Source organism: Leuresthes tenuis, unplaced genomic scaffold (genome assembly GCF_036924035.1).
Source record: "Leuresthes tenuis unplaced genomic scaffold, fLeuTen1.0.hap1 SCAF_8, whole genome shotgun sequence".
In the NCBI taxonomy this organism is placed as follows: domain Eukaryota; kingdom Metazoa; phylum Chordata; class Actinopteri; order Atheriniformes; family Atherinopsidae; genus Leuresthes; species Leuresthes tenuis.
In genome coordinates, this window is record NW_027325362.1 from 142,041 (window position 1) to 155,627 (window position 13,587).

General features: G+C 44.6%; 1 protein-coding gene across 1 annotated transcript in view; it reads right to left on the minus strand.

Moving 5' to 3' along the window:
- Positions 1–461: 461 nt before the first annotated feature.
- The window catches only part of LOC140313358 (uncharacterized), a 32,027-nt gene continuing 18,901 nt past the window's right edge, over positions 462–13,587 (minus strand). Inside the window, exons 15-21 of the mRNA XM_072391432.1 lie at positions 13,374–13,444; positions 12,931–13,098; positions 1,835–1,953; positions 1,544–1,748; positions 1,163–1,367; positions 1,033–1,091; positions 462–965 (exon numbers count right to left, since the gene is read on the minus strand). Of these exons, the coding sequence (XP_072247533.1) occupies positions 701–965; positions 1,033–1,091; positions 1,163–1,367; positions 1,544–1,748; positions 1,835–1,953; positions 12,931–13,098; positions 13,374–13,444 (1,092 nt within the window). The 3' untranslated portion in view covers positions 462–700. The remainder of the gene's footprint in view (positions 966–1,032; positions 1,092–1,162; positions 1,368–1,543; positions 1,749–1,834; positions 1,954–12,930; positions 13,099–13,373; positions 13,445–13,587) is intronic.

The following is a 13,587-nucleotide window of genomic DNA, read 5'->3' on the forward strand; positions in this document are numbered from 1 at the left end:
TCCTGGTGGCACTTGCGGGACTCCGTATGCTTCCATTTTTTTATGTGCCAACTGTGGCTTTAATGAGCTTTCATACATTTAAAATGGAAATATTTTCCCTCCAATAATGAGACTCAATTTATTCATCATATACATTAATGATGGATGAAAAGTGTCTGATTTATTAAAACTTGTGTTATCTAATAAATTGTTTTACTGCTGTTGTTCCACAGTAGTTCTTCTGATTACCATGACCTGGATGACTCAGAATCTTAATCAATACATTTTTATTTTTGTTGTAAACTCAGTTCATTTTTGTGAATTTCGTTACACATTCGAAATAAAGAATTTCAAATCAAAATAGTTGAAGAGAAAACAACAAGGTGAAAAATGCTTCCAAGGAAACTTTCTAAAATATCTAATCAAAAATATTTAATTTGCATATTTAAAAGGTTCTGATAAAGGAACAGAATGGGTATGGCTAAATAAATGATGAAGTATTTAGTTTATTTTACCAACATTTCAGCATTCAGACTGTATGATACAGATCTCAGTTTCGGTTCCTGAACAACTTGTCTCATGTAGAATCAAAGAGTTCACTGGCATCCAGCAGCAGGGGGCGCTGCTGCTCAGAGGAAGTACTGTACAAGCACACTCTCATTTTATAGGCTTGAATTATGTACTGTATGTACTGTAATATCTGGAGATACCTGGATATAAATCAAACACAGTCAGTCCTTTTCTGAACTAGCTGCTGGACCAGAGTCCGGAGCTCCTTTAACTCTGCTCGGATGGTCTGAAGCTCCTGGTTCTGCTGATTCTTGTCCTGAAGCTCCTGGTTCTGCTGATTCTTGTCCTGAAGCTCCTGGTTCTGCTGATTCTTGTCCTGAAGCTCCTGGTTCTGCTGATTCTGGTCCTGAAGCTCCTGGTTCTGCTGATTCTTGTCCTGAAGCTCCTGGTTCTGCTGATCCTGAACCATCTGGACACTGTTGGAGACAGTCCATGTTAGACCATCTGCTCACATTTGTCTTGATGTATGTGTGAAGGTCTCACCTGGAACCCCTCATTGTCTCCATGTCCTTCCACAAAACCAGGAACTGGTCCAGAGTCTCCTGCAGTAGATACAGACACCATCATGAGCTGGTCAAGATGTCGGAGAACATTTAGTTCTTCTTATACAGACTTTGATCTGAGTGGTTATGCGTCCAATCTCATGATGGAAGCGGGGCGTTGCTGTGATGTCGTCGCATGCATCAGCCAGTGGACAGCAGTGTTTGGAAAGGTACCGGTCGTCATAGAAACGAAAGAGGAGGGATATGGACTCCTCCACCTGCAGGATGACGGCGGCCTGCTGCATCACAGCAATGGCCTGCGAGTTATCATGTACCCTGAAAGACAAACACACAGAAAGTAAACACTACCAGTTAGAAGTCTGGACACACCGAGTCAATGACTGGGTAGATGTAAGTCTTGGTTCAGGTGTCAGTTCATGTGTTACTTTGGTCTGGGTCTAAAGTATTGGACCTCGCGTTGTCCAGGTGTGAGTCCAGGTGAAAACCCTGACCTTTGAAAGGTGTCGGTGAGCAGTGCAATCAGCAGGTTGACACACAGGATGGAGGACGCAGCCAGAAACGTCCCACACAGCAGAGGAGCCATGACGTCATCCACCGTCACCATGGCAGCGTACTCGTACTCGTCCACCAGAGTGATGCGGTAGAGACTGTAGAGAAGGCCCAAGACAGACTGCATGCTGGGAACTGAGGAGGAGCCTGGGAAAACATTATCATCATTCTTACCACGACGATGTCAGTTTTCATCTCAAAATCAGAAAGATGGTCAACACACAAGCTCTGACCTCCAAATATAATCCAGAAACTGCAGGCGTAGGGGATGAAGATCTCAGCATACAGGAACAGGAAACGCATCACATCCCCGACAATGTTTCCCAACATCACAATAAACGGTCCCATGAGCCTGTAGAGAAGACGAACTGACATAACTGCCTGAGTTGATCAATCTATGAGACACTTAAACCGCGTTCATTTGTGCATTCACACATATTCATCCGCACTTTCCATAAGGGTCCACCGTGCTAAACCTAAAATTTGTAACCTGTAACCACCTGTATCCTGATCAGAATCCTGTTCAAAAGAAGAAACACCAGATAAAAAAGGCCTTGGGCAGAACAACATGGGTGCTTGTTTTGAAGGGAATCGCTGTTTCGAACACCTCTCAGGGAAGCTGCTAGTGCCAAATACATGCCACGTTTCATCGGTCCATGAACGTGTTTCTCAGTCATCTATTTCAGAGCTTGAACTAGAAAAAGCTGTTCCTGCGAAACAGCAGTGAGAATGCTGATGAGCTGAATGGGGACAGCTGACCATGCTAAAAAAGTTGAAAATAATGAAAATTTAGCAGAAAGTTAAGTAAGTTTCAACAGGTCTGAAAAGTAATTTTGAAAGGACCTGGAGCTGGGTGAAGGCAGAAAAGTACAGAAAAGAGAAGAAAAAAGCAAAACGGACTGGCAGTTGGAAGGTACTGCTGTGAAAGGACAGAAAACTGCAGAAATAAGAAGAAAAATGCTAAATTAAAAAGAAAAAAAATCAGAAAGAAGCAGCAAAACTTTAAATTTTTACAGAAAAAGCATTTGCTGTAGTATGGGTTTGAAGTTGAAATAACAACTTTAAGAATGGGGATAGCTGACCATGCTACAAAAGCTGAAAATATTTTAGAAGAACAAAAGTCTTGGTTGAAGACTTGGTTGAAAACAAAAGAAGGAGAAGAAGATGTTGCTGGAACCCAATTCAGTTGGTGATCGGAGTCCTGTGAGCATAAATGTTAACTCCATCAACCAGGTGGCATCGCTTAAAAAGCTCGGTGTGCACAGTGATCGGACTTCAGCTGGCACAGACCTGGAAAAGCTCTGTACCAGGGTGCATCAGCACCTCCATTTTATGAGACGACTCCAGCTGTTTGGCATCTGTAGAAATATTAAGGCTATTTTTTACAGAGCAACAATAGAGTCCATAATCAGGTATGGCATCACCTGCTGGTTTGGTAACCTCACAGTCAAATGCAGATCTCAGATCAACTCCCTGGTGAAGACAGCTTCTAAGATCATGGGCCCACCTGCCCTTTCCTCTCCACAAGACCTTTTTGAGCAGGCTGCTATCAAGCAGGCCAAAAACATCCTCACTGACACATCACATGTGCTCAGTCCAGAATACACATTATTAAAGTCAGGAAGAAGGTACAGGGTTCCACTCTGTAAACATAATCGCCTCAAATACTCATTTATCCCCCAATCCATTAAGCTCATTAATGAGCAGCTAGGGGAGGAAGAAAAGGAAAGGAAGCTGAGGCCGCAGCCCTGCATGTATTTTGCACATCGTGTCAGATTGTTTTGAGTGTATTTATTTTGAGTTTTTGAACATATGTGTCTATACATATGTGGTTTTTTTTGTATTGCACTGCAGCTGTGTTCTTTTATCCAAGAAGAATTTCTCCAGTGGAGACAAATAAACAAACCTTGATCTTTACCTTGAATTTTTTAAAGGACTTGGAGCTAGATGAAGGCAGAGAAGTACAGGAAAGAGAAGAATATGCTAAACAAAAAGTGAATAAATTCAGAAAGAAGAGAAACACTACAGAAAAATGTGAAAATTTACCAGAAAATGATTTGCTGGAGTTTCAAAAGGCCTGAAATGCATTATTGAAAGGATGTGGAGCTGGATGAGGGCAGAAAAGAGAAGAAACATGCAAAAAGGACTGGCAGTTGGAAGGTACTGCTGTGATTCAGAGGCTTCGAATTAAAAAAGTCCTGATGGCTATGAAAGTCACATTGACTGAAAGAGGGCAAAATTACCTATGTTTTAATGCTAAAATTATTTCTGTGGCTTAAATATGTTAAAAATAGTGACAGGTTAAAAACTTTCTGTGTTCTCCACTCAACACATGAACATTCCATATCATTGGAATGCATTGTAAGCTCAGAAATCATCAAGGATATTACTCAGTTTTTAAACTATTATAGTTCAAAATTGGCTGAATATTTTAAAAAGCTGCATCGTTCAGTAACAGCTGAATGTCTTGTGAACATTTTAAAGTTTGAATGGTGTCTCTAGCTGAAAGTATGCTGAAGTAGTTAAGTTTGAAGGAGGAGGAAGCTCTTTGAATGATTTGAAAGGATTCAACATTACTTTTAAAGGGAGAATAATTTGCACAAAACCTAAAAACTTTAAAAATTAGAAACACCAAAAGACGTTTTGTGCAAAAATGGTTTAATTTGCTTAAAGTGTGCGGAAGTAGTTAAAGTTCAAATAAACGTACGGAAGGACTAAGATGTTGGAATAATAACAACGAAAAACAGGAAAACAATAGTGAGGATGCTTAACAGCATTCTCACAATAAGGGACACTGGAATTCTTTTTCTTGGATCTTGAAGAAGTTTCTTCTTCAGAAGGCTGAACCAGATGGTGGGGAGTATCAGCTTATAAGCAGAGAGGGTCATTCTGTAATAACCAGTGTCCCAGTGTAATAACCAGTGTCCCAGTGTAATAACCAGTGTCCCAGTGTAATAACCAGTGTCCCAGTGTAATAACCAGTGTCCCAGTGTAATAACCAGTGTCCCAGTGTAATAACCAGTGTCCCAGTGTAATAACCAGTGTCCCAGTGTAGTAACCCATGTCCCAGTGTAATAACCAGTGTCCCAGTGTAATAACCAGTGTCCCAGTGTAATAACCAGTGTCCCAGTGTAGTAACCAGTGTCCCAGTGTAATAACCAGTGTCCCAGTGTAATAACCAGTGTCCCAGTGTAATAACCAGTGTCCCAGTGTAGTAACCAGTGTCCCAGTGTAATAACCAGTGTCCCAGTGTAATAACCAGTGTCCCAGTGTAATAACCAGTGTCCCAGTGTAGTAACCAGTGTCCCAGTGTAATAACCAGTGTCCCAGTGTAGTAACCAGTGTCCCAGTGTAATAACCAGTGTCCCAGTGTAATAACCAGTGTCCCAGTGTAGTAACCAGTGTCCCAGTGTAATAACCAGTGTCCCAGTGTAGTAACCCGTGTCCCAGTGTAATAACCAGTGTCCCAGTGTAGTAACCAGTGTCCCAGTGTAATAACCAGTGTCCCAGTGTAGTAACCAGTGTCCCAGTGTAATAACCAGTGTCCCAGTGTAATAACCAGTGTCCCAGTGTAGTAACCAGTGTCCCAGTGTAATAACCAGTGTCCCAGTGTAGTAACCCATGTCCCAGTGTAATAACCAGTGTCCCAGTGTAATAACCAGTGTCCCAGTGTAGTAACCAGTGTCCCAGTGTAATAACCAGTGTCCCAGTGTAGTAACCAGTGTCCCAGTGTAGTAACCAGTATCCCAGTGTAATAACCAGTGTCCCAGTGTAATAACCCATGTCCCAGTGTAATAACCAGTGTCCCAGTGTAATAACCAGTGTCCCAGTGTAATAACCAGTGTCCCAGTGTAATAACCAGTGTCCCAGTGTAGTAACCAGTGTCCCAGTGTAGTAACCAGTGTCCCAGTGTAGTAACCAGTGTCCCAGTGTAATAACCAGTGTCCCAGTGTAATAACCAGTGTCCCAGTGTAATAACCAGTGTCCCAGTGTAATAACCAGTGTCCCAGTGTAATAACCAGTGTCCCAGTGTAGTAACCAGTGTCCCAGTGTAGTAACCAGTGTCCCAGTGTAATAACCGTAATAACCAGTGTCCCAGTGTAGTAACCAGTGTCCCAGTGTAATAACCCGTGTCCCAGTGTAATAACCAGTGTCCCAGTGTAGTAACCAGTGTCCCAGTGTAATAACCAGTGTCCCAGTGTAATAACCAGTGTCCCAGTGTAGTAACCAGTGTCCCAGTGTAGTAACCAGTGTCCCAGTGTAGTAACCAGTGTCCCAGTGTAGTAACCCATGTCCCAGTGTAATAACCAGTGTCCCAGTGTAATAACCAGTGTCCCAGTGTAGTAACCCATGTCCCAGTGTAGTAACCAGTGTCCCAGTGTAATAACCAGTGTCCCAGTGTAGTAACCCATGTCCCAGTGTAGTAACCAGTGTCCCAGTGTAATAACCAGTGTCCCAGTGTAATAACCAGTGTCCCAGTGTAGTAACCAGTGTCCCAGTGTAGTAACCCATGTGTCAGTGTAATAACCAGTGTCCCAGTGTAATAACCCATGTCCCAGTGTAATAACCCATGTCCCAGTGTAGTAACCAGTGTCCCAGTGTAGTAACCCGTGTCCCAGTGTAATAACCAGTGTCCCAGTGTAATAACCAGTGTCCCAGTGTAGTAACCCATGTCCCAGTGTAATAACCAGTGTCCCAGTGTAGTAACCAGTGTCCCAGTGTAATAACCAGTGTCCCCAGTGTAATAACCAGTGTCCCAGTGTAGTAACCAGTGTCCCAGTGTAATAACCAGTGTCCCAGTGTAATAACCAGTGTCCCAGTGTAATAACCAGTGTCCCAGTGTAGTAACCAGTGTCCCAGTGTAGTAACCCATGTCCCAGTGTAATAACCAGTGTCCCAGTGTAATAACCAGTGTCCCAGTGTAGTAAGCCATGTCCCAGTGTAGTAACCAGTGTCCCAGTGTAATAACCAGTGTCCCAGTGTAATAACCAGTGTCCCAGTGTAATAACCAGTGTCCCAGTGTAGTAACCAGTGTCCCAGTGTAGTAACCCATGTGTCAGTGTAATAACCAGTGTCCCAGTGTAATAACCCATGTCCCAGTGTAATAACCAGTGTCCCAGTGTAATAACCAGTGTCCCAGTGTAATAACCAGTGTCCCAGTGTAATAACCAGTGTCCCAGTGTAGTAACCCATGTGTCAGTGTAGTAACCAGTGTCCCAGTGTAATAACCAGTGTCCCAGTGTAGTAACCAGTGTCCCAGTGTAGTAACCAGTGTCCCAGTGTAGTAACCCATGTGTCAGTGTAATAACCAGTGTCCCAGTGTAATAACCCATGTCCCAGTGTAATAACCAGTGTCCCAGTGTAATAACCAGTGTCCCAGTGTAATAACCAGTGTCCCAGTGTAATAACCAGTGTCCCAGTGTAGTAACCAGTGTCCCAGTGTAATAACCAGTGTCCCAGTGTAGTAACCAGTGTCCCAGTGTAATAACCAGTGTCCCAGTGTAGTAACCAGTGTCCCAGTGTAGTAACCCATGTGTCAGTGTAGTAACCAGTGTCCCAGTGTAATAACCAGTGTCCCAGTGTAGTAACCCATGTCCCAGTGTAGTAACCAGTGTCCCAGCGTAATAACCAGTGTCCCAGTGTAGTAACCAGTGTCCCAGTGTAGTAACCAGTGTCCCAGTGTAATAACCAGTGTCCCAGTGTAATAACCAGTGTCCCAGTGTAGTAACCAGTGTCCCAGTGTAGTAACCAGTGTCCCAGTGTAGTAACCAGTGTCCCAGTGTAGTAACCAGTGTCCCAGTGTAATAACCAGTGTCCCAGTGTAGTAACCAGTGTCCCAGTGTAGTAACCCATGTCCCAGTGTAGTAACCCATGTGTCAGTGTAGTAACCAGTGTCCCAGTGTAATAACCAGTGTCCCAGTGTAATAACCCGTGTCCCAGTGTAATAACCAGTGTCCCAGTGTAGTAACCAGTGTCCCAGTGTAGTAACCAGTGTCCCAGTGTAGTAACCAGTGTCCCAGTGTAATAACCAGTGTCCCAGTGTAGTAACCAGTGTCCCAGTGTAGTAACCCATGTCCCAGTGTAATAACCAGTGTCCCAGTGTAGTAACCCATGTCCCAGTGTAGTAACCCATGTGTCAGTGTAGTAACCAGTGTCCCAGTGTAATAACCAGTGTCCCAGTGTAATAACCAGTGTCCCAGTGTAGTAACCCATGTGTCAGTGTAGTAACCAGTGTCCCAGTGTAATAACCAGTGTCCCAGTGTAATAACCAGTGTCCCAGTGTAATAACCCATGTCCCAGTGTAATAACCAGTGTCCCAGTGTAATAACCAGTGTCCCAGTGTAGTAACCAGTGTCCCAGTGTAGTAACCAGTGTCCCAGTGTAGTAACCCATGTCCCAGTGTAATAACCAGTGTCCCAGTGTAATAACCAGTGTCCCAGTGTAGTAACCAGTGTCCCAGTGTAATAACCAGTGTCCCAGTGTAATAACCAGTGTCCCAGTGTAGTAACCAGTGTCCCAGTGTAGTAACCAGTGTCCCAGTGTAATAACCAGTGTCCCAGTGTAATAACCAGTGTCCCAGTGTAGTAACCCATGTGTCAGTGTAGTAACCAGTGTCCCAGTGTAATAACCAGTGTCCCAGTGTAGTAACCCATGTCCCAGTGTAATAACCAGTGTCCCAGTGTAATAACCAGTGTCCCAGTGTAGTAACCCATGTGTCAGTGTAATAACCAGTGTCCCAGTGTAATAACCCATGTCCCAGTGTAATAACCAGTGTCCCAGTGTAATAACCAGTGTCCCAGTGTAATAACCAGTGTCCCAGTGTAGTAACCAGTGTCCCAGTGTAATAACCAGTGTCCCAGTGTAGTAACCAGTGTCCCAGTGTAGTAACCCATGTGTCAGTGTAATAACCAGTGTCCCAGTGTAATAACCCATGTCCCAGTGTAATAACCAGTGTCCCAGTGTAATAACCAGTGTCCCAGTGTAATAACCAGTGTCCCAGTGTAGTAACCAGTGTCCCAGTGTAATAACCAGTGTCCCAGTGTAGTAACCAGTGTCCCAGTGTAATAACCAGTGTCCCAGTGTAGTAACCAGTGTCCCAGTGTAATAACCAGTGTCCCAGTGTAGTAACCCATGTGTCAGTGTAATAACCAGTGTCCCAGTGTAATAACCCATGTCCCAGTGTAATAACCAGTGTCCCAGTGTAATAACCAGTGTCCCAGTGTAATAACCAGTGTCCCAGTGTAGTAACCAGTGTCCCAGTGTAATAACCAGTGTCCCAGTGTAGTAACCAGTGTCCCAGTGTAGTAACCCATGTGTCAGTGTAATAACCAGTGTCCCAGTGTAATAACCCATGTCCCAGTGTAATAACCAGTGTCCCAGTGTAATAACCAGTGTCCCAGTGTAATAACCAGTGTCCCAGTGTAGTAACCAGTGTCCCAGTGTAATAACCAGTGTCCCAGTGTAGTAACCAGTGTCCCAGTGTAATAACCAGTGTCCCAGTGTAGTAACCAGTGTCCCAGTGTAGTAACCCATGTGTCCAGTGTAGTAACCAGTGTCCCAGTGTAGTAACCAGTGTCCCAGTGTAATAACCAGTGTCCCAGTGTAATAACCAGTGTCCCAGTGTAGTAACCAGTGTCCCAGTGTAGTAACCAGTGTCCCAGTGTAGTAACCAGTGTCCCAGTGTAGTAACCAGTGTCCCAGTGTAGTAACCAGTGTCCCAGTGTAATAACCAGTGTCCCAGTGTAATAACCAGTGTCCCAGTGTAGTAACCAGTGTCCCAGTGTAGTAACCAGTGTCCCAGTGTAGTAACCAGTGTCCCAGTGTAGTAACCAGTGTCCCAGTGTAATAACCAGTGTCCCAGTGTAGTAACCAGTGTCCCAGTGTAGTAACCCATGTCCCAGTGTAGTAACCCATGTGTCAGTGTAGTAACCAGTGTCCCAGTGTAATAACCAGTGTCCCAGTGTAATAACCCGTGTCCCAGTGTAATAACCAGTGTCCCAGTGTAGTAACCAGTGTCCCAGTGTAGTAACCAGTGTCCCAGTGTAGTAACCAGTGTCCCAGTGTAATAACCAGTGTCCCAGTGTAGTAACCAGTGTCCCAGTGTAGTAACCCAGTGTCCCAGTGTAATAACCAGTGTCCCAGTGTAGTAACCCATGTCCCAGTGTAGTAACCCATGTGTCAGTGTAGTAACCAGTGTCCCAGTGTAATAACCAGTGTCCCAGTGTAATAACCAGTGTCCCAGTGTAATAACCCGTGTCCCAGTGTAATAACCAGTGTCCCAGTGTAGTAACCAGTGTCCCAGTGTAGTAACCAGTGTCCCAGTGTAGTAACCCATGTCCCAGTGTAATAACCAGTGTCCCAGTGTAATAACCAGTGTCCCAGTGTAGTAACCAGTGTCCCAGTGTAATAACCAGTGTCCCAGTGTAATAACCAGTGTCCCAGTGTAGTAACCAGTGTCCCAGTGTAGTAACCAGTGTCCCAGTGTAATAATCAGTGTCCCAGTGTAATAACCAGTGTCCCAGTGTAGTAACCAGTGTCCCAGTGTAATAATCAGTGTCCCAGTGTAATAACCAGTGTCCCAGTGTAGTAACCCATGTGTCAGTGTAGTAACCAGTGTCCCAGTGTAATAACCAGTGTCCCAGTGTAATAACCAGTGTCCCAGTGTAATAACCCGTGTCCCAGTGTAATAACCAGTGTCCCAGTGTAGTAACCAGTGTCCCAGTGTAGTAACCAGTGTCCCAGTGTAGTAACCCATGTCCCAGTGTAATAACCAGTGTCCCAGTGTAATAACCAGTGTCCCAGTGTAGTAACCAGTGTCCCAGTGTAATAACCAGTGTCCCAGTGTAATAACCAGTGTCCCAGTGTAGTAACCAGTGTCCCAGTGTAGTAACCAGTGTCCCAGTGTAATAATCAGTGTCCCAGTGTAATAACCAGTGTCCCAGTGTAGTAACCAGTGTCCCAGTGTAATAACCAGTGTCCCAGTGTAATAACCAGTGTCCCAGTGTAGTAACCAGTGTCCCAGTGTAGTAACCAGTGTCCCAGTGTAGTAACCAGTGTCCCAGTGTAATAACCAGTGTCCCAGTGTAATAACCAGTGTCCCAGTGTAGTAACCAGTGTCCCAGTGTAGTAACCAGTGTCCCAGTGTAATAACCAGTGTCCCAGTGTAGTAACCAGTGTCCCAGTGTAGTAACCCATGTCCCAGTGTAGTAACCAGTGTCCCAGTGTAGTAACCAGTGTCCCAGTGTAATAACCAGTGTCCCAGTGTAGTAACCCATGTCCCAGTGTAGTAACCAGTGTCCCAGTGTAGTAACCAGTGTCCCAGTGTAATAACCAGTGTCCCAGTGTAGTAACCAGTGTCCCAGTGTAGTAACCCATGTCCCAGTGTAGTAACCAGTGTCCCAGTGTAGTAACCAGTGTCCCAGTGTAGTAACCAGTGTCCCAGTGTAGTAACCAGTGTCCCAGTGTAGTAACCAGTGTCCCAGTGTAATAACCAGTGTCCCAGTGTAATAACCCGTGTCCCAGTGTAATAACCAGTGTCCCAGTGTAATAACCAGTGTCCCAGTGTAGTAACCAGTGTCCCAGTGTAATAACCAGTGTCCCAGTGTAATAACCCGTGTCCCAGTGTAATAACCAGTGTCCCAGTGTAATAACCAGTGTCCCAGTGTAGTAACCAGTGTCCCAGTGTAATAACCAGTGTCCCAGTGTAATAACCAGTGTCCCAGTGTAATAACCAGTGTCCCAGTGTAGTAACCAGTGTCCCAGTGTAATAACCAGTGTCCCAGTGTAATAACCCGTGTCCCAGTGTAATAACCAGTGTCCCAGTGTAATAACCAGTGTCCCAGTGTAGTAACCAGTGTCCCAGTGTAATAACCAGTGTCCCAGTGTAATAACCAGTGTCCCAGTGTAATAACCAGTGTCCCAGTGTAATAACCAGTGTCCCAGTGTAATAACCAGTGTCCCAGTGTAGTAACCAGTGTCCCAGTGTAATAACCAGTGTCCCAGTGTAGTAACCAGTGTCCCAGTGTAATAACCAGTGTCCCAGTGTAGTAACCCGTGTCCCAGTGTAGTAACCAGTGTCCCAGTGTAGTAACCAGTGTCCCAGTGTAATAACCAGTGTCCCAGTGTAATAACCAGTGTCCCAGTGTAGTAACCAGTGTCCCAGTGTAGTAACCAGTGTCCCAGTGTAATAACCAGTGTCCCAGTGTAATAACCAGTGTCCCAGTGTAGTAACCAGTGTCCCAGTGTAATAACCAGTGTCCCAGTGTAGTAACCAGTGTCCCAGTGTAATAACCAGTGTCCCAGTGTAGTAACCAGTGTCCCAGTGTAATAACCAGTGTCCCAGTGTAGTAACCAGTGTCCCAGTGTAGTAACCCATGTCCCAGTGTAGTAACCAGTGTCCCAGTGTAGTAACCAGTGTCCCAGTGTAGTAACCAGTGTCCCAGTGTAGTAACCAGTGTCCCAGTGTAGTAACCAGTGTCCCAGTGTAATAACCAGTGTCCCAGTGTAATAACCCGTGTCCCAGTGTAATAACCAGTGTCCCAGTGTAATAACCAGTGTCCCAGTGTAGTAACCAGTGTCCCAGTGTAATAACCAGTGTCCCAGTGTAATAACCCGTGTCCCAGTGTAATAACCAGTGTCCCAGTGTAATAACCAGTGTCCCAGTGTAGTAACCAGTGTCCCAGTGTAATAACCAGTGTCCCAGTGTAATAACCAGTGTCCCAGTGTAATAACCAGTGTCCCAGTGTAGTAACCAGTGTCCCAGTGTAATAACCAGTGTCCCAGTGTAATAACCCGTGTCCCAGTGTAATAACCAGTGTCCCAGTGTAATAACCAGTGTCCCAGTGTAGTAACCAGTGTCCCAGTGTAATAACCAGTGTCCCAGTGTAATAACCAGTGTCCCAGTGTAATAACCAGTGTCCCAGTGTAATAACCAGTGTCCCAGTGTAATAACCAGTGTCCCAGTGTAGTAACCAGTGTCCCAGTGTAATAACCAGTGTCCCAGTGTAGTAACCAGTGTCCCAGTGTAATAACCAGTGTCCCAGTGTAGTAACCCGTGTCCCAGTGTAGTAACCAGTGTCCCAGTGTAGTAACCAGTGTCCCAGTGTAATAACCAGTGTCCCAGTGTAATAACCAGTGTCCCAGTGTAGTAACCAGTGTCCCAGTGTAGTAACCAGTGTCCCAGTGTAATAACCAGTGTCCCAGTGTAATAACCAGTGTCCCAGTGTAGTAACCAGTGTCCCAGTGTAATAACCAGTGTCCCAGTGTAGTAACCTGTAAGTCTTCTTTTTTAACTTGTGTCTTTGTCTAACAACCTAAGGTTATTTTTTACCTAAAGGCTCTGACATGTTTCATGAGTCGCAGCCACAGGAAGATGATGGTGACAGAGAACAGCCGTAGACTGACTTTGTGAAGACCAACAGATGGACGAAACACATCGGCCATGTGGACGCCGAAGGATGCCGTCAGCAGACAGTACACCAACCAATCAAAGACGTTCCTGTTGGCACAAAGATATATGAATAGAAATTTGAATTTTACAGTAATTTCCTTACGGAGAAAAAAAAATCACAAACATCCAGAGCTTGTGAAAACTTTGGAAACATGAGTTAAAAAATGCTTTAATCTCACATGACATCATCTGATCCTGTCAAAGGATGTTTATAATACAAAATTATGTCACCACTTGCAACCATGACTTTGTTCTGAAGGAAAAAGCTGAAAACAAATTAAACAGTTTTTCTTTTGTTCAAGAAAATGTGTGTATGTTAGTACCACAGGTCCTGGCTGTAGCTTCCCCTCATCCTGCCGATCTGTTCGGTCTGATCCAGAAGGAACCGTTTCTCCTGCACACACACAGACATAAGGACAAGAAAGTCTTTGTAGTGACTTTAATATTCATGTAGATGTTGAAAATGACAGCCTAAATATTAACTTTAATTCTATATTAGACTCTGTTGGATTTTCTCAAAGTGTTCACAGACCTACT